This window comes from Zychaea mexicana (genome assembly GCF_025766255.1).
Source record: "Zychaea mexicana strain RSA 1403 chromosome Unknown BDB00scaffold_102, whole genome shotgun sequence".
In the NCBI taxonomy this organism is placed as follows: Eukaryota; Fungi; Mucoromycota; class Mucoromycetes; order Mucorales; family Lichtheimiaceae; genus Zychaea; species Zychaea mexicana.
The window spans coordinates 61196-80144 of NW_026516765.1; the positions used below are offsets into that span (position 1 = coordinate 61196).

Genomic DNA, 18949 nt, shown 5'->3' on the forward strand with positions numbered 1-18949 from the left:
ACGCCGCTACCAACAACACCAATCCTCACAAGCCAATTGGGCCCGAAAAACGCCCAGAAATGCAATGAGATACGTAGCATAGAATATAGATACAGATAGAATTTAGTTTAAAGCTTATATTCATCTGAAGGTTAATGACGATACGCTTATAGCATTCTTGTCGCTTCCTTGCGGTGCGGTGATTGAAAAGAAGAAAATAATACATAGTAGGAGGTGGTGCTTTAAGTGAAACAACCCTTCTAAAGAGGAAAAAAGTCAAGCCGAATTACGATGTTTGGTGAGGAGAGGTAACGAAGTACATATAAATGAAAATGTAAGAGTGGGAAGGGAAGAGCTGCTTATGTAGGTTATGAGTGTAGTGAGGGATGTGGAGATGATGATGATGCCACGTTGTCCAGGTCTAGCGCTTCTTCGGGTGCCGGTTCATTGGTGCCGTAGTCAGTGTCCGAGTGGCTTAACTTGTCCCTTTCCTTCAGCACGCGAAGTAATGCCAGCCAGATCGTTATCCATTTGCCGCGAGACAGTTCTATATCGAAACGTGATAGTTTGTTAATGTTAGGGTCGATGGTATGCAGCTCGTTGTCTTGATTGGTTGGTAGTGTCGGAGGAGGCCATGTACAACTGCTGGAGTAGTGGTGTCAGCGATGGGCAGCTGGCGTCGCGCTCCCGTTTCGCGCGTGGTGCTCCGCAACGACAATCCTTAAGTGGATAGGATGGTAGCTAGTGCATCCTCCATCTGATGAGGCGACGACGGTCTCTGGGAAAAGCGGCCAGATAGAGTATGGAGCAAAGTATCCTGGATGGCAGGAGACATCGTATGGTTTTGAATGAGCTGCGTCGACGGGTAAGTTCTTCATCCCGCTTTTGGGCGATCACTAATTCCAATGCGTCATTCAGCGGATTGTTATTGGTATTGTGCTTCTGGTATCGTTGGTGTAGAGGATGGGTGGTAAACATTTTCCTCCAATAGTCGTCGCCTTGCTTACTCCAAGGCAGCGAGATTTCAATTACTCTAGCCATGCTGGATACAGGCAGAGACCGTAGACCGGTGACAAATTTTAACTGGAGGGTTCGGATGCGAGGTAGCATAGGTGGTAGATCGGCCAGCACCAGAAGTACGATCGTAGGAAATGAAGTGGTGGTATTGCGATTGAAAGTCATTCTGACGCAGCTTTTTTGTGCTTGATGTATCTTTTTGAGTTGGGATAAGGCGGTTATTGCAAGGCTGAATTCAAGAACTGGGCGGATGAAAGCTCGATATGTTTGTAACGCGGGCCAAAGTCCCATGTCATATTGGTGAACACCGAGTCTCCGCAGGAGAGCCACTCCTTCAGTTGCTTCAGTGCTGTGTTGGCTGATAAGTTGTTGAGCGCCAATATCCTGACAGGTGAATGGAATACCAAAATACTGGAGTAATTCGATGGTGCGTAGTGGTTACGGAATGTGAAATGTGGTTGATTGACTGATGAGGATTGGTCGATAATAGGGGTGCCAAGAGTAGCCTAAGTCTCGCGAATGTTTCTCGGCGATTTGTAGGAGTTGTATCATATTCTATGGTGATCCTAGAAGTACGACACCATCAGCATATAGAAATGATGAAAGAAGGAGCTGGTGGGTGTCTGGCCTATCCTTCTTCGGACGTCCATTCTTGCCACCGCTGTAGAGTTGTGTCTGAACTGCCGCTACAGATACACCTATTAGAGATGGAATGCGAAGCTGAACTGGGTGATGGTTTTAAATGTACATAGAAATCTGGAGACGGCGCGGCAGCGTGTCGATAAAGACAGCGTAAAGAAGTGGACTCAGGATGGCACCAAAACCACGTGCCGAGTGGATGTAGCGGGATTGATAGTTATGGAGGATGACTGCGATACGGACATCGTCAAACATGTGGCGAACGAGATGGAACAGAGGGCTCAGCAGGTTGCCCTGCAACTTTGATCAAATGTCGTCGCGTGATGCTGGGTCGAATGCTTGCTTGACATCATAAAAGCATAGGATTGGTGGCTCGTCATATTGGCGTTGATACTCGCGGATTAGCATGTTTAGTGCGAATGCTTGGTCGAGTGCTCCCAGTTTGAGGCAGAAACCATCTTGGGCAGTATTTTGTGCAGGCATTGCGCTTAGTAGTTTGGCTAGCAGGCGGCGCTCAACTACTTTGAGTAGCTCACTGGTTAGACCAGATAAAATTTAGAATAGAAAACGATATTGAACAATCACCTCTTTCACTTAGAAAAACTTTCATGTTATAGGCTGGGCGAAGTTCCCTATTTGTGCGCCTTTATTTATTGTTCTTTCACTCTAGGCCGCTAAACGGCTTGTTTCATCCATAGTACCTTACAGCAAAGATTGAGGTCCTTTCCTTTTTTGTTCCCAAACACCAGGAATCATATTCATTTGTCATCGAGTACAACAACAGCCGATGCTATATTTGACAGAAACCAGACAGAGGTCTATTAAAAAGGATAAATTTCCTATTTCTTATTTCTTAGTTCCTTTGGCTTACAGAACAGCCAAGAAAATGTTGCATCAAACGATGTTATTCCTCGTGCTCAATAGAGAATACATTTCAGTTGCAAGCTTAGCTAAGGCCCAAATCCGAAAACCACGAAAACAATATGATGGCCTTTTTTTCGCGCGGGTATAAAATTTCCTAGGCGGCTCGAAGTAGGCGCTTCCGATCTTGTGAAAACCATTATCCTTCACGAAACGATGACAGCTTATCTTAAAAATAACGTTTTAAACGTGTATATACTACTTTATGAGTTTTGGTTTTTGGCCAAAGAAGCGTCACTACAATCTAAAACTTTTGCGTGGACTCTTCCATTTCTTCGGATCAATGGCCAAACTAAGCACATAGAGCTCTTTTTCCAGAAAGGTAGCGGATCGTCGCGGTATTTTGACATATTATTGTCGTGTCCTCGTGTCCAACGCTTTCCAGCGTCACCAACGGCTCTTCTACCAGTCGCTACTATAATAGTACGTAGTATGGTATTGTCAGCATAAGGACTCTATTCTCCAGTCTAAGAAAAACACTGATCTTTTTTAAGCCTCCGTTGAGGTATATACCCGAGCTAAAATTGATGGGTTTGCGTCCTCCCGCATCACAGACCACTACATTACCTTCCCAACAACGCTCTGCCGATATAGATTCACACTACGTAAAATGAAAGCTTCTGATTCTTTGAAACAACAGTAATCTACTAATCTGCAATAGCATATGTCCTTGACAAAAGCTAATCAAACTACTGCATTTCGGTTAAAGCTACAATTCTCTCCAATTTACTACTGGAATCTAAAGCTTCTTCACTAGAAGCAAATTTAGAGACATCATTCCGTGTATTAAGAAGTATCTGAACAGCTTACATCTTAATTAGAGTTTCATACCATGATTAGAGACAAATTTTACAAAAGACAAGATATCAATGCTGTGTCGAAATAAAAAGAAATTAAAGGGGGAGATATTGTATGATCGTCGTGTGTTGTGTTTGTTGTATGTCTCTCTTTCCAAGATGTCGGATTTTGGCCCAGGCGTCAGTTCGAATCAACATAAAAATAATCAAGAATTTTATTGTCGAAGCAGTCTGGAACCGTATCTTAGACTCATGATACAAAGTATTATTACTATCTCATGTATACCATATCGATTATAGTAGAAGCGGGGCTTTGCGCACATATGCAGGAAAGTAGGTAAATGCAAGGGATTTTTAATTAAGAGTGGTGGCAGGTGTCGCAAGCTCTAAATGCACAGGCGTGCAAACACCTACGAAAAAAAACGGGAAAATGGACGGGTAGTTTTTTTACCTTAGCAACCTAGCTCTTCAAAGTGCAGCACAAAAGGCTATGCTGAAGCCAAAGAACGAAATTTTAACCGTTCATAATGCTCTATTTCAAGGAACGTTTTTACTACTCGGATTATCCAATACAGCCAGATTCTAAGTGTGAGCTCTTCCCTCTTCCCTCGCCATTACTAGGGGACAAATTGTTCTTTTCTTTACCTCCGCTTATTGTTATGCTTAAGTATAGCGGGTTGTTTCTGCTGATTTCAAATCATAGTTTGGTTTTTTTTCTTGGTCCAACCAGCGAGCATCATATGATGATGCTAATATTAAGTGTGTCTACATTTTAGAAAAGTTCTTATATAGAATTTGTGGATAATTTTTATACACACTAAAAAGAAAACTGCATTGATAATACGGTTAGAGTAGTTGCATGTAACCAAATTGACGTTTTATCGTAGTAAAGAAGTAATAAGGTAAACAAGAGAGAAAAAATTAAATATTTGCTAAAAAGTTTCGTTTTAACCGAAACTTAAGAAATAGAGAGAGGAGAGCACAGGCCGCGTATCCTACTCCAGCAATAATCTTACAGTAAAGAAAGGGATGTTGAGTATCATTAGCCTCAACAACACTTGCAATGAGTGGACCTAGTACAAAGAATATGAATGCAAGCATATTGATAGAAAGAGCGGCAGGATATTTCTCCATTGAGCCGAGGATGCTGATGGCCACAGGTGCAGCTAATCATTCACATGTAACAGTTGGGTGAGTTTCCATATGTAAAAAATGGCTTGGATATACAACACAGAAAACCTGCTCCAATTTACTTTGTCACAAAATAACGCCGTTTTTTACAGGGGCTGTAAACCTTACCTAGTGTAAAATAACTTCCATATACCAGACCATTGACAACAGCGAATAGCAATAACACCCCAAAGTTGTTGGCAAACATCCAAATAGCAAAGATTGAAATTGTGCAGATAATCATGCACATGATATAGGTATTTAGGTGCCCGAGTTTGTCGCCACAAATACTGAAATATTTAACAACAACATGTTAGTTACACATATGGTTAACGGTGAGTATTGAACTGTAATACATCTCACTTACCCAGCAGCAATTCTGCCAACAATGCCAGCTGCCGACAAGGCTGATATGGTAGCTGCACCTTGTGTTTCAGTCAGTCCAATGAATGTCGCATAAGCTACAAGGGCAGATTAACTGACTTAGTTATTGATTGCTACTGACTATGAGCATTGGTTTTTCTATATGTGCACTACCGTGTTCTGAAAGTACTTGAATAAAAGAGAGCCATTTGACTCAAGTATACTTACAAGGAATAAATACAAAGACAGTATAAGAAGCGTACATTTGAATTGGACCCACGACCACCCAAATCATCATGTTCAGATCTTTCAGTATAGGAACAAGACTGACAAATTGCTTTTTTACGCTTACTGGCGGTGACTGGACCCTTTCTCTAATAAGCACAACACTTGAGAGGATCAAAGCAAACGATATAAATCCAAGTACACGGTATGTCCTTGTTCACACAGAATAGTCACCAAAGATTTAAATTTAGTACCTTCCATCATCGACGACGGCTAAATTAATTTTCTGCGTCTACTTTTGATACATACCAAGGTGCGCCGAGCGCATTGTTTATGGCAACCATGATATGCGGCACAATAAGAGCAAAAATTGCAAAGGTCGATGCTTGTACACCAAAGGCAGTTGCCCGGTACTTGACAAACCATTGTGGTAAAATCCTCAATCCAACCTATGTAGTGGTTATAGAACAGTCAGCACCCAACATGTTGTAGTGCTCTAGGATCTTTAGTTAAAGTAAATGTGACGACTTACAGTACTGAAACACGCGATTCCGAGTCCTGTACACACGCTTACTGACAAATAGAGTTGCCAAATCTACAAACACATTTGGGACACATGAATTAATCGTTTTTTTCCACTCTATATAGCAACGACATGCTGATGAGGTACAACTTACAGAAGTAGCTAAGCTAGCCAACATCAAGCCCGCAGTTGTCAGTATGAGCCCAGTATAAAGCACAGGCCTGAAACCGACACGGGAATAGATTAAGTTTATGAAAAACACGCATGATAGTACCATTGCTTGGAAGAGAGCGCCGACAAATGTCAGTTTGATATTAACGTCCGTGTCCGATGCAAATGTACTACTTCGCTTATAATGGTCTTGCATAATGCCTAAAATACGAATTAAAGTTTCAGTTTAATCAGTTCTTTTTTTGGAACACTGAACCATCTGTTGCTGCTGCTCGTGTTCGAAAATGCCAGACAAAGAAAATACGTCTCTCTCTTGTACGTGCACGTACCCCTTTTGGTAAATAAACGTGTTGGTACAATCCAGTGTTGATTACACTACTTTTGACTACCATCATCAGAGTAAAAAAGCAACACTACGTACCAGCAATTTGGTAAGCCGCAAAGCAATGATATAAGAAAACTTCCTATTCCAACTGTCCAGGCCTGCTTTCCGTCAGTTGGCAACTCTTGTTTTTTGGGCTGGCCACCATCGTTGATATTTGATTCTTCCATGTGTGCATCGTAAGGCCCATCTTGTTTCTCGTCGGATTGGTCAGAGAGCGCTGGCATTGGTTTTTCATTTGACTCTTGACGACCCGACGGACAAGTAGCAGGAAGATATCCTTCGTCTACTGAGGCCTTTGCCGTTTCATTGGTGCTCTTTTGATAGTTGGATTTCAGCATATCTGGCCAAGTAGTACCACGTCTGTTGTACTAAAAATGTAGAAGGTAGTGGCAAAAATGTTAGAAAGAAAGAAACCTGTATATTAAATAAATAGAGGTAAAGGCGAGAAAGCGAGCGTGACTCTGCTTGCCATTATTAGAGCCCCTCGCCTAAATGAAATTATGCAAGCTATGCATATCAACTTGTATATAGCGTCTCGTTACTTGTTGTTCGCAAGTACATGTAACCACCTGATACAAGCTTTCACATACATATTGCATCTCTAACGTGATGACTCTGTATAGAAAAATTCATGCTAGAGGTTATGTTCCGCGAAACCAAGTACTTTTGGAAGTATACTTTGAAATACTGATATGTAATAACTAAGCTATCCAAGTTGAAAAGAAGAGGGTGGGAGTGGAAAGACAAGAGCATTGGCTTCTCAGTGGTTTCTTTGAACACACGGTTGTTGCTGAGCAAAACCCAGCGAAGAACCAAAGGCACAGACTTTCTTCTCAACAATTAATGCAGACGACATCACGTAAATGGTCCGGCAGCTCTCCCTTACCAGTGACGCCCAAGTTAAGTCACACTTAAGCTTTCGACCACGCACATTCATATTGAGTATATTGGCAATATTGGAAATGAAGTACGTCTTTTATTCGCAATCTTTGCTATGATACACCTTTTCATAATCACACCTTTCCTTTGATTTTCACGTAGTTACTACTACAAGTATGTGAATGATCCTGTCCCTTTTTGAAGTTTGTACCCGAATAACTAGGTTTTAAATTTGGTTCTCGAGACAGTTTGGGACAGGTCCTTTATTCAATTCAGTTATCTGGCAGAGTGAACTGACACCGCCCCACCGCGTGAGGATCCTTGACCTACAGTTACTGAGATGATTATCTTTATAAGTGATTAGTTGATCTAGTAAGATTATGCTTACAAAAAAGATGAAGGGATAAAGCACAAATAGAGTCCAAAGAACAACTACTTACGGAGATCTTTTTTCTTGTATGTGATGCGGACGAGCAAATCACGCGCGTGAAGAGATATATAATTAATTTCATTGTGAAGGTGAGCCTGTTACATTGTTGTAGCTTTGTGTCGGTTCGGTGCAGATGCATTTGCTACTAACACTTTGTTTCCGATCCAAGTAACAGTAGTAAGAGCATTTCTTATTACTGAGGCAACTACAGCATCATCCATAGCATGTAGAGATGATAAAGTCTACTTTAGCATAAACCAAATCGTGCAAGATACGAACAAGAGAGACGTTTTTCCATGACAGTATGTTAGAGGATCATGTGGTTTTTAAAAAGCGCTCTCATAATCAATTATTAGCCCCTCATTGTCGATCTCCGTTTCCATCCCGTGCAGCATAACGACGATCTTATCCCTGGTGCATTACACGCACCTCGTGATGTTCCAATAATAAGCCTTGCATATGATGGGTCTTTATCTTACGCGGGAAATCTTTAGCAATTTTTGGGGCTTAAAGTATGCGTCGCTGATCTTATGTAAGCCATTATCACTCACTGAGCGATGCCAGTTTATTGATATGACGTCTTTAACATAGGTATCACTCTATAAGTGTTGATTACTGTCCAGGAAACGTCAATGACTTTAAAATTTCTGCGTGTACTCCGTTTTTCCAGGTCAACGGCTGAAGTAAGCACATAAAAGCAGCGCGTCGTTGCGCTATTTGCTCGGATCCAACATTTTTCAGCGTCACCAACGCGTCTTATCTTAGTCGCTACTGTATTGTTACGTAGTAAAAATGGTATCTTGAATATATACCTCAGAAGATATTGATGCTTTTGCATCCTCAGGTATCATAGACTACGACATCACCTTGCCAACAACACTCTGCCGATATAGATTCACATTACGTAAGATGAAAGCTTCTGATTCTCTGAGACAACAGTAATCTACTAATCTGCAATAACATATGTCCTTGACAAAAGCTAATCGAATTGCTGCATTTTGGTTTGAGCTACAAGTAACTCTCCAAGATACAACTAGAATCTAAAACTCCCCCACTAACAAGCAAATTTGGAGACATCATTCTGTGTAATAAAAAGTATTTCATTTTGATTACAACTCCATTTCTATTAAAACAAAGTTTACAAAAGACAAGGTATCAGTGTTGTATCTTGAAAAGAGATTGAAGGGGATTAGAATATTGTATAATCGTCGTATGTGTTGTGTTTGTTGTATCCACGGTGTCGGATTTTAGGCCAGGCGTCAGCTCAAATCAACATGAAAGGGTTTTTTATTGTTGGAGCAGTCTGGAACCGTATCTCAAACTCATCAACAAACTATAATACAAAGTACAATTATTATTTGTATTTCGTATATACCATATTATCCGATTATAGTGGAAGCGCATGTGCAGAAAAGCATGTGTAAATGTAAGGGATTCTTTTTTAATTTAAAGTGGGTGGCAGTTGCCCCCCACCCCCAAGTTCTACAGATGCACAGGCGCGCAGACCCTTAAAAAAAGTAACCAAAGAAAATGGAACAAGTAATTTTCTTACCTTAGCACTGTTATCAAACCAGCTGGCATGAATTTACCAGTCTTGTTGAAGCGAATGCCCATGCTGATCAACAGCAACACGCTGACGACTACAAAGGAACAAAATGTTCAGCTTGTTTGCAGCAGTACTAAGACGGCGAGGAAAGAAAAGTCATTTTATTTCGTTGCAAAGAATATATATACCTAAAGCGAACACGACGTTTTTGGGATTGTTGGAGACTTGATAGGAAGCAGCACCTGCAGCGAGGCCAAAGACGGCACCAGAAATCAACGATGCAAGACTTCCAGCTTTTTTTAAAGTAGTAGGAGGGAAAAAAAATTCATGCAGATAGGAGGAGTAAGCAAACGGAACAGCAGCAGCAGCAGCAGCAGTAGTTAATATGTTTCCAGAGAAACTGAAGAAACAGCAAACCTTTGAAATAGCCAACAGCGCCTCCGACCAGAATCAGCGCGCTGTAACCGTAACCGAGGTAATCTGTCATTTAGATGGAGCAATTAATGTTCTTTTAGGTGTTGTGTAGAAAAAGAGACTAAGGAGGACAGTTTGCTTGGTTGAGAATCACGATGTCTGGAAATATATGTTGGGGGTTGGGGGAGCTGCGTTCAGTTCGTTTGCAAAAGGGATTATAGAGCGTTGGAGTTGATGACGTGCCTCGCTGAAGCCCGCCCGTTCAACAACAGCCAGCGCGCAACGGTTTCGTTATTCATCATTTTTAGTCAATCACAAGCATAGAGAAATTCCAAGTCCCATTTTTGCAATTCCAACAACTGTATCCAACCAAGAGTATTAGAAAACAAAATATATCTCTGCTAAATATTTATTATAATGTTTATTGTTGACGAGAGGGACGTGCATTTGGATTGATGATTTTTTCTATGTCTGTGTATAGCCTTTTTTTAGAAAAACCATATTCTCTAGTTGTGTTGTAGATATTTCTAATTTGTTTTTTGCAAATAGATTATCAAGTTGATTTTTCGAGCGTTCATATTCAGCGAGCAGATCGTTTCTATGCTGCTGCTGCGAGTGCTCTAAGGATGGTGGTGGTAGTTGCACAGATGCTGTTAATGTTGTTGACAACGTAGATGATAATGATGGTGCTGGTAATGACGATGCTGAGGTTGCTGCTGTTGCTGTTGTTGTTGTTGTTGTTGTTGTTGAATGGCGAGGAAAACTTTGGTTTATGGTTACTGGATTGGTGGTGTGATATGCGATAAGATATATATGCTTGCATGGCTGGTTACGCTTATTGAAATCTTCACAACTACAAGAACCAATAACGCCATTGCTATCGGTTTCTTCAAACTTTAAAGTATACAATGCAAGATTGGCAGGTAACTTATTGCCACAGTACGATCAGCAATTGTAAAAGTAAACGCACACATACAGAAATGATACATACATGATCATTATAAATAGTTATCATCTGGTGATTTTTTGCAAGCTTCTTTTTTCCTTTGTTGAGCTTCTCTAGTCGCTGTTGTTTCTTCAACACCAGCAAATACACGCAGTACTTGAGCACGGTAATCGTTTTCGACTAACTGCGTCAACACATAGATCAGCACGATGATTGCGACTTATGGAAGATATTTGCGTTTAAGTTTGGAATGCAAGCTTTCGATCAGATTATTTGTATGGAAGGACGCATTCTAATATACAACCGTAAATAATATTGAAGCACAAAATAAAGCTAAAACGAGCCTAATACGTACCTCTCTCCAAGCCTTGCACCAAAGATGATGCTTAGGATACCAATAGTCCAACACATAGCCATAAAATTCAAAATGCTCATATGTATCTCGCCATTTTTTACCAAATTCATCCCAAGCATGCACAAATTCAACGACGGTATTGCAATTCATCAAAGCACTAAGGGCAGAACGAGCTTCATCTCTTATTTTCTTCGTATCGGCTGTTGACAGAGTAGTTTTGATCTATAACCCAACAATTAAAAAACGAATGTTTATATTGAATATTTGATAATGTGCCTAACTTAAAGGTACCTTGTTGGACGTGATGTTCTTTTCCCATACTCTTTTGATGTGCCAATGACACAGAAGAACTTGAACTTGATGACCATAAACTTCTCTGATGCTGTTAATTTCAACTGGACTGCAATCGATCATGATCCTTGTTGGTGTGTATTCCATTCTGTCCCGGAACCATCGAAACCATACTTGCAGATTTTCACTATCTTCTTCATCTGTGATCATAACGCAAGAGGGTAACCTTGTCCAGTAACTGTATGCTTAGCAACGATAGAAAGCAGATACGCATCAGCCCGACCATTGATAATAGATTTGCAAGTCTTGTGTGTGGCATCAATACAGATCTCATTTGATTTCTTGAGCAGCTATGTAGCACATACACATCTTAATATACGAACATTGCATTATATTTAAGTATACGTCTTTTCTTACCAAAGCTTGTCGTGGTGATATCCATGCAACAACAAAAGTAGAATCCGTCATATATTCCAACGTTTGATAACCTTGATCTTTTAAATAGAGAAGCTACTTGACTACACTTTCTTCATCGATTGGATCTTTTCTTGCTAATCGTGACTGTTGGTTGGCGATGATAATGTTACTTCACACGTAAGGCTTCCGGGAACGATCCTTCGCCTTCCTCGAGCTGATACCACAGGTTAGCATCTCTACAAGATATCAAAGTTTTGCTTTAAATGTATACATGATACTTACACTTTGAAGTTGTTTACCAGTCAAACGCAGATGTTCCTGAATTTGATCCCACTCCAACTTATTATCGACAAGTTTTTCAATCCATTTACGTGTGTCAGGGGGGGACTTGTGAGCGAGTAGTATTGGTTATCTCGGTAGGGTCATGGTGCTGATGTTGCCAGTGATATACTACTTTGATTTTGCCTGAGACCAAGTATTGAATACAATATCGAGCACGACAGTTTACTTTAATGTAAGGTTTTACAAGTCGACGTTTTTTGATGGGAGCAGGTTCAGTTGATTCTATAGGCAGAGCAGGGACAGCTGGAACCGATGTTTCTCTTGAGTGATCACAGAAAAAAGTGATGATACTACGTTCAACTGTTCGAGGACGGCCGGGAGTATTAAATTCATAATAGTAAATTATGTGGTAAACCACTAATTTATTTATTATTTTTTATACTGTCGAGCTCAGAAGCTTGGTTTCTTCGGCCGTCGACCTAAAGGTCTAGCCTAGTGATTTATACATAAGATTTATTATATCACTTAGAAAAAATAAATTTTTCTACTTATTATTTAAATCTTAAGATTAAGAATCACACCCCCGACATTGTTTCAGCGTGCATCTGATGCCTTGGGTATAGAGATGTACTTGTTGGTGATGAAGTTGGCATGCTGCTTAGGGTTTTCTTTAACCTACTCGTCAAGTTGTTGCTAGTTGTCCAAAGTCTCTGTAACTACTTCGGTCGGGTAAGTGGGAAAGACATAGACAAGGTGCCCAAAGGTATCAGATACAGAGGCCATTGTTATAGATGAGCAATTATCAAAACACAAAGGTACAGTACAGTCAACCCCCGTTAACGTCAACCCCGAGGGTTATTATAATCTTGGACACACATATAAATAACAATATATTATAAAAATATATTACAGACAAAAAAAAAGGTACCTGCTCTTCCCTTATTCATTAATTTATTTAACCATCCTATATTTCTATTGTATATAAAGTTCAGCAACTTCTGTGTCCTCATCAAGGTCATCAAAATAGTTGCTTTGGGTTGCACCGTGTGGTTGGAAGCAGCAAGATCTAAAAGTGGCTCAGCTGCCCTGCCTATTATACATGGTAGACAAATCGTTTGCAGGGATAGTAACGATTGGATTAAAGCTTACTCTGGTGTTGGTTGTAGTGTTCTTATATGTCTGTCATGTATTAGTGATAGATGGTCTATCAATAAAATGAACCAGAAGGATGATAAAGATATATATTAATTTTAAGATGCCCGATACCATTCTTTAAATTCCTAATCTATTTTGAACGATGATCTATATACTAACCCTGTAGAGCATTCAAAAATGTTGGTGAATAAAAAAGAAAGTGGTTGTCAAATATATATATTGTTCATATATAAATAAAACAGCCCGCAATTTCTTGAAGCTAGGATTTCAGCATGCTTCTGATGTGATTTTTCATTGTCTCAAGATCTTTAAAGATATGTTACATATGAGGCCCATACTTTCATTGGCTTCTTGCCCATGCTTTCAACAGTTTATATACAACAACCACAAAGCTTGCACAATCCGCATCACTTATAGCATCTTTCATTACAGTAGCCCCATATGCTGTGTCATTTTTAGTGTCATCTAACATCCTCAGTATCCTCAACCTCTGGCTCCAAAAGAGGTACCACTATTAACATCCTTGTCGTATATGTAAGGGAAAAAAGTTCGCAAGTGTAATAATAAGAAGAATGTACCTTAGTCATATACATACTATATTATTCTACATTAAACTACTAGTACGACGATTTCTCGCAACGAATAATAGTAGATGTATATATTACATTATAGGATCATAGCAAAGAGCTTACATTCTGTTAAGCTATTTGTCAAAGCTGCTTAGATACAGGGTTTTGCACTGTTGATGGGGAAGGAAGTGGTGTTTTCAAATTTTAGGAACGAAAGAAATAAATCTAGGAGTGGATAGTTTTTCATCCCAGAGGTGATAGTTTTTAATTTTGGAAGCGATAGTTTTTCAATCCAGAGGCAGTGGTTTTTAATTTTGGAAGTGGTGGTTTTTCCAATCCAGAAACGATAGTTATTTATTCTCGAGATGATAGTTTTTCAATCTGGAGACCATAGTTTTTCATACTAGAGACCACAGTTTTCAAACTAGAGACGATAGTTCTTCTTTTAGAGCGATGCTTCATCAATCTAGAGTAAATTGTTTTCTCTATCATCTTTAAAATGTTCGGTGTTACTCTTATCAATTTCGGGTACGTGTAGCTCAATTGTAGTATATGATATAGTAGGAATTACTACAATATTACTCCTTGCCATTAGCTACATATCGGTAAATGTGAAAAGATGAAGAAATACGAAAAAACAGAGATGATACACCAAAAACGAGGCATACAGCTCATGATAATATTTATAAGCTTTGATATTGATATCTGCCTCCTTTATAACATACAATACCATAGTACACATTGCTCTTACAGATATAGCAGCTACAGTAATGACAGGTTCTTTTATTGCATACGTAGTAGGATTATACAGATTAGAAGAAAAGATCATCACCATGCTTGGCAGTTGTCCAGCAACTAACTAGCGATATACGTCATACACGTAACACCGCACAGAAAGACAAATTGTCAAGTAGCTGCAAATTAGCTTGTTATGTATACCGATATCAACATCTTCACATACCTTTTCCTGCCCAGTAGACCGCGTTTTAAATAAGCCTGGTGCCCCTGATTTGGAGCAAATCTAGAGTGAATGTCAGACTCTTAGACATCTCGACCTCACCAAGGGACTTTACAAACATACCCGCCTACACATGTGTACACTCTACTTGGAGTAGAGCACTATTTGATAGTGGAGGTTTTAGTGCATTATTTGCTTTTTAAATAATACCACTCCATATAAGAATTGCAGTTACAGATATGTAGATGAGAAAGGAAGTAATCATGAAACAACATCAGATAATCCTCGATTATGTCAAATAACCCTTTTTTTTTGGTTTGAAGAAATGATACCATTTGAGATCAATAGTTGGCTATAGTCAATAGTTAGAGACCTCTAACTATACTCATAAGACTATTGTCGCTAGATTAGAAAACTATGGTCTCTAGAATGAAAAACTATGGTCTGCAGATTGAAAAACTATCATCTCTGTAAGTTGAAAAACTATCATCTCTAGAATGAAAAACTATCGTCTTTGGATTGAAAAACCACCACTTCCAAAATTAAGAAAACCACTGCCTTTGGATTGAAAAACTATTTTCAGATTTTCCTTACAATCTGTGATACCTTGCGTAGACCAAAAAATAAATTGGTCGCTCGAGCAGCTCTGAAATTTAAAAATTATCACATCTGGGATGAAAAACTATCCACTCCTAAATTTATTTCTTTCGCTTCCAAAATTTAAAAACACCACTTCCTTTCCTTTTAACAGTGCAAAATCCTGTCCTCCAAAGGACGACAAGCAATTCATGATGCCATCATCGACCGAATTACCACCACAACACTTTGCAGCACAGCAGCAGCAACCACAACAACAACCATTGACTCCTCCATTGCAAATGAAACAAGAGTATCTACCTACCAGCATGACACCTCCTCCTACACTTGCAGGCCTACATCATCTCAACAACAACGCGTCTACGCCTACGCTCCCAAGCATGCATTCGACATCGCCCGTGTCGCCTCGAACAGCAACAACACCCTCGCCGGGCAGTTCACGTAGCTCAGCGTCGGTCGTCAACCTCTCCGTAGGCGACCAACTGCTCGACCATTCGCATCTGAAGCCTGGCAACCATGCATCGCTCTTGTCGTATGCGCAAACAATCAACATGTATCGCGAGAATGCGAAAAAGACAAACAGTCCGAGCGTCCAGTGTGATTTTGCCATCTTCATGGTCGAAGCGGCTAAGCCATTGACTGGACCTGAGGAGGAAACGACGCGTTGGGAATACTTGAGCGAGGCAGAAAAGTTGTTGAAACAATTATCGTCGCGTGGACATGCCGAGTCGCAGTATTATCTCGGAAATCTGTATGCTTCTGGATTGTTGAACAAGAAGAACAACAACAAGATTGACTTTGATAAGGCGTTTCCTTTGTTCGTCCAGGCAACGAAACATCATCATGCTGATGCTGCATACAGGTTCGTTTCTCTCTCTCTCTCTGTCTCTCCTCATTGTTTTAAAATGCTGGATGGTTGAGGAATGGAAAACACTGAGGAGGATAGATATATACCCCAAGTCTCTGAAGTTTCGATAATTAGGGCAGCAAAGTGCTACGAAGATGGACTTGGGTGTCGCAAGGATAGACCCAAAGCCGTTCAGTTTTACAGGTAATTTAATTGTCCCCCTCCCCCGCCATCCGTACTCCCCTTTGGACCACGTTGTAATTCCTCCCATTATATCATCCAATGGGGATGACGGGTTGGATGAGTCGCGGATATATGATGGTTGGTTGATCATTGTGGTCCGTCGGAGGAGGAGAAAGGAGGTTGAAGTGTGTGGGACGGAGAAAAAAAGATTTACGACAAATGGAACTAAAACGGTGCATTTGCCATTTATAGAAAGGCGGCTACACAAAGCCATCCAGCGGCCATGTACCGTCTGGGCATAGCAGAGTTAAATGGCGAATTGGGTATTTCGAAAAACGCACGGGACGGGGTGAAATGGCTGAAACGGGCATCTGAGGCGGCGACCAGTGAATATCCGCACGCAGTCCACGAGCTGGGTGTGCTGCATGAGAAGGGCATTGACAATGTCGTGTTTGTTGACCTGGAGTATGCTGCTTCATTGTATGCACAAGCGGCCGAGTTGGGTTATGCACCTTCGGCGTTTCGACTGGGCGAGTGCTACGAATATGGCAAACTCAAGTGTGCCCAAGACCCCGCCTTGTCGATCCACTACTATACAATTGCTGCTCAGCAAGGGCACCGCGACGCTTGCTTTGCCCTCACCGCATGGTATCTCGTCGGCTCGCCCGGGATTTTGCCTCAGTCAGACGAGCAGGCGTATGTGTGGGCGCGGCGTGCGGCTGAAAAGGAATTTCCCAAGGCTGAATATGCGGTGGGTTATTTCACCGAGGTCGGAATCGGCACCGTCAAAAACGCTCAAGAAGCCATGGAGTGGTACAAGAAGGCAGCGGAACACGGGGATAAACGGGCAATCCAGCGACTTCAAGGCAAGGTCCAAGGCGGTAAATCGAATAAAAAGAAGAACGGTGACGACTGTGCCATCATGTAGAACAGATCCTCCAAGCTCCTTCAGACACCAGCACCCCACAACGCATCAAACAGGCTACTCGGTTTCCCAACTCAAATACACATTGAATACACGACACACTTCATCTTGCTATCTAATCCACACTTCATTGCAATCTGACGACACCGACGACGACGTCTTTACCATGCACAATAACTTATATATATTAATATTATACATACTCTATTTACAGCAGCACATGACTTTCTCGGCGCCCTCTTCTCTATCATCATCACACCGTACATTTATTACACATCTATTCTGCTCCTCCTCCACGATCCAGCACACGTTTCTTTTATACATTGCATCACTATTTGGCAAAAGAATACCATTTTTTTCACATTATATATTGGAAAAACATTCACACACAGAAAAAAAAACACATGCAAAGAAAGCGTGGTTTTCGCATTCAGCTTTACATGTTTCCAATGCAAGTTCGCATAGCGGCAAAATATCAATATGTTCACGGGCAAAAGAACATCCGGCTTCTATTCGTTTTCAAAACCACCGCCACCACCACCCGGAGCAATCGACACACATCATGTAGCACCACATGTATTGGAGCGCAAATCCATTAGTGCACCATGTCTTACTCTGATGACCCGTGATCAACAGATATGCTGTGGCTAATACGGACTTTGTATGAACCTTCTACTGTTAATTTGACGGGTTAAATATAAAAAAATATTAATTATAAATATTTGCCTAGAAATACACACAACGCATAGTAACACCAAAAACAACAACAGGAACAAGAGGGATAACGAATGCAAGAGTGTCGTGACCGTGAGCTGCTGATGCGCAGATCTTTTGAAATTTTTAAACCTGATAAAGTTCAAGGAGTATATGGAAGAAGAAGAAGAAGAGGCAAACCTTTAATGTTTTGAGATGTAAATATGCAATTAATCATTTTACGTTTTTCCGAATAATTGGATGATCAATCTAGTTGCTCAAATGATCAAAAGGTCTTGTTTGCTTATTGGTACGATAGGCTTCTTCCTCTTGCTGTATATACATCGGGGTTCTAGATCGGGTGTGGTCCATAATTAGAAATGCTCATGCGGATTATTGCAACAACAAGAAGTATAGTGCGGTTTGTTTGTAGGACAAGGTCGCACTGTTTGTACACAGGCACAAGCTTGGGGAAGGTTGGGAAAAGTCAATGCCGTTTGTTGTTTATATGATCAAGTCTACATTCTATGTTATACTTGTCACTGAATGACGGGCAAATTACTAGTAGTAAAACTAGGTACTGAGTTCGGTTTGATTAGCTCTGATTGGGGGCCCGGTGGTTCCGATAATACCTCAACAGTTGTCTGACTTGGGAGCGGCATTGAGTCACGTATATGCATCGACTTTACGACTTTTTTGATGTGGGTCGATAAACAACAACAACGGGATGCCGTATAATCTTACTCGTGATCTTTCCCTCTTCCCAGTAGTCTCGACCGCACTCTAAGATTGAAAGATCTAGAACAACAGTTGTCTTGTGTTTCTATAGAGAACAAAGCGGATGGGTATGATAAATTATAGCCTTTTTCTCTTTGGGCCAAATTCATATACTTTCCGCTGACCTCCAAAATTAGTCCTTCCGACCCGTCCGCAATACAGCATATGCCCAGGCAGGAGGAGTATATCTTGCGAAATTTGTCATGTTGAATTGCATCTGCATGGTGGAGAGGACGTATAGCTTTTTGGGTATCCACGGGTAGTAAGCATCATTAGGGTGATCCCAGTGTAGTGGGTCAACGCTGGCTCGCTCGACCCGATCATTGGTTGCAATTATTTATATGGATGTGTCCCCGTTCAAAGAAAGGAAATTAAAGGTGCTGCCTCTTTGTTTATGTGATTGGGGTTTCATTGTACCCTACTTGGCTGGCTGGCTAGCTAGCCTTCTTGAAGTGCTCTTGTGCAGCAACAGTCGGTCAATAATGACAACAACCG

At 40.8% G+C, this 18949-nt stretch overlaps 4 protein-coding genes across 4 annotated transcripts; 1 reads left to right on the forward strand and 3 right to left on the reverse strand.

Annotated features, from left to right (window-relative positions):
- Nucleotides 1-4274: 4274 nt before the first annotated feature.
- Nucleotides 4275-6377, reverse strand: BDB00DRAFT_963254 (major facilitator superfamily domain-containing protein; the record flags this gene model as incomplete). The annotated part of the gene is made up of 8 exons (XM_053129749.1): nucleotides 6226-6377; nucleotides 5789-6007; nucleotides 5644-5706; nucleotides 5421-5560; nucleotides 5115-5323; nucleotides 4891-4984; nucleotides 4653-4813; nucleotides 4275-4519 (listed from the first exon to the last, which is right to left on the reverse strand). The coding sequence occupies exons 1-8, from the start codon at nucleotides 6355-6357 to the stop codon at nucleotides 4275-4277; spliced, it is 1263 nt and encodes a 420-aa protein (XP_052975013.1). The 5' UTR covers nucleotides 6358-6377.
- Nucleotides 6378-8597: 2220 nt separating this feature from the next.
- Nucleotides 8598-9817, reverse strand: BDB00DRAFT_846776 (transmembrane protein 14C-like protein). Its single transcript, XM_053125179.1, has 4 exons — nucleotides 9463-9817; nucleotides 9234-9338; nucleotides 9052-9139; nucleotides 8598-8832 (listed from the first exon to the last, which is right to left on the reverse strand). Exons 1-4 carry the CDS (start codon nucleotides 9530-9532, stop codon nucleotides 8787-8789), a joined length of 309 nt encoding a protein of 102 aa, XP_052975014.1. The 5' UTR covers nucleotides 9533-9817; the 3' UTR covers nucleotides 8598-8786.
- Nucleotides 9818-11257: 1440 nt separating this feature from the next.
- Nucleotides 11258-11552, reverse strand: BDB00DRAFT_887095 (uncharacterized protein; the record flags this gene model as incomplete). Its single annotated transcript, XM_053128436.1, has 2 exons — nucleotides 11258-11401; nucleotides 11469-11552. Coding segments are annotated over 2 exons (228 nt in total), but the record flags the coding sequence as incomplete, so codon positions are not given.
- Nucleotides 11553-14849: 3297 nt separating this feature from the next.
- BDB00DRAFT_877109 (uncharacterized protein) lies at nucleotides 14850-16987 on the forward strand (the record flags this gene model as incomplete). The annotated part of the gene is made up of 4 exons (XM_053127564.1): nucleotides 14850-14902; nucleotides 15184-15891; nucleotides 16012-16080; nucleotides 16312-16987. 4 exons carry the CDS (start codon nucleotides 14850-14852, stop codon nucleotides 16985-16987), a joined length of 1506 nt encoding a protein of 501 aa, XP_052975016.1.
- Between the last annotated feature and the right edge of the window lie 1962 nt (nucleotides 16988-18949).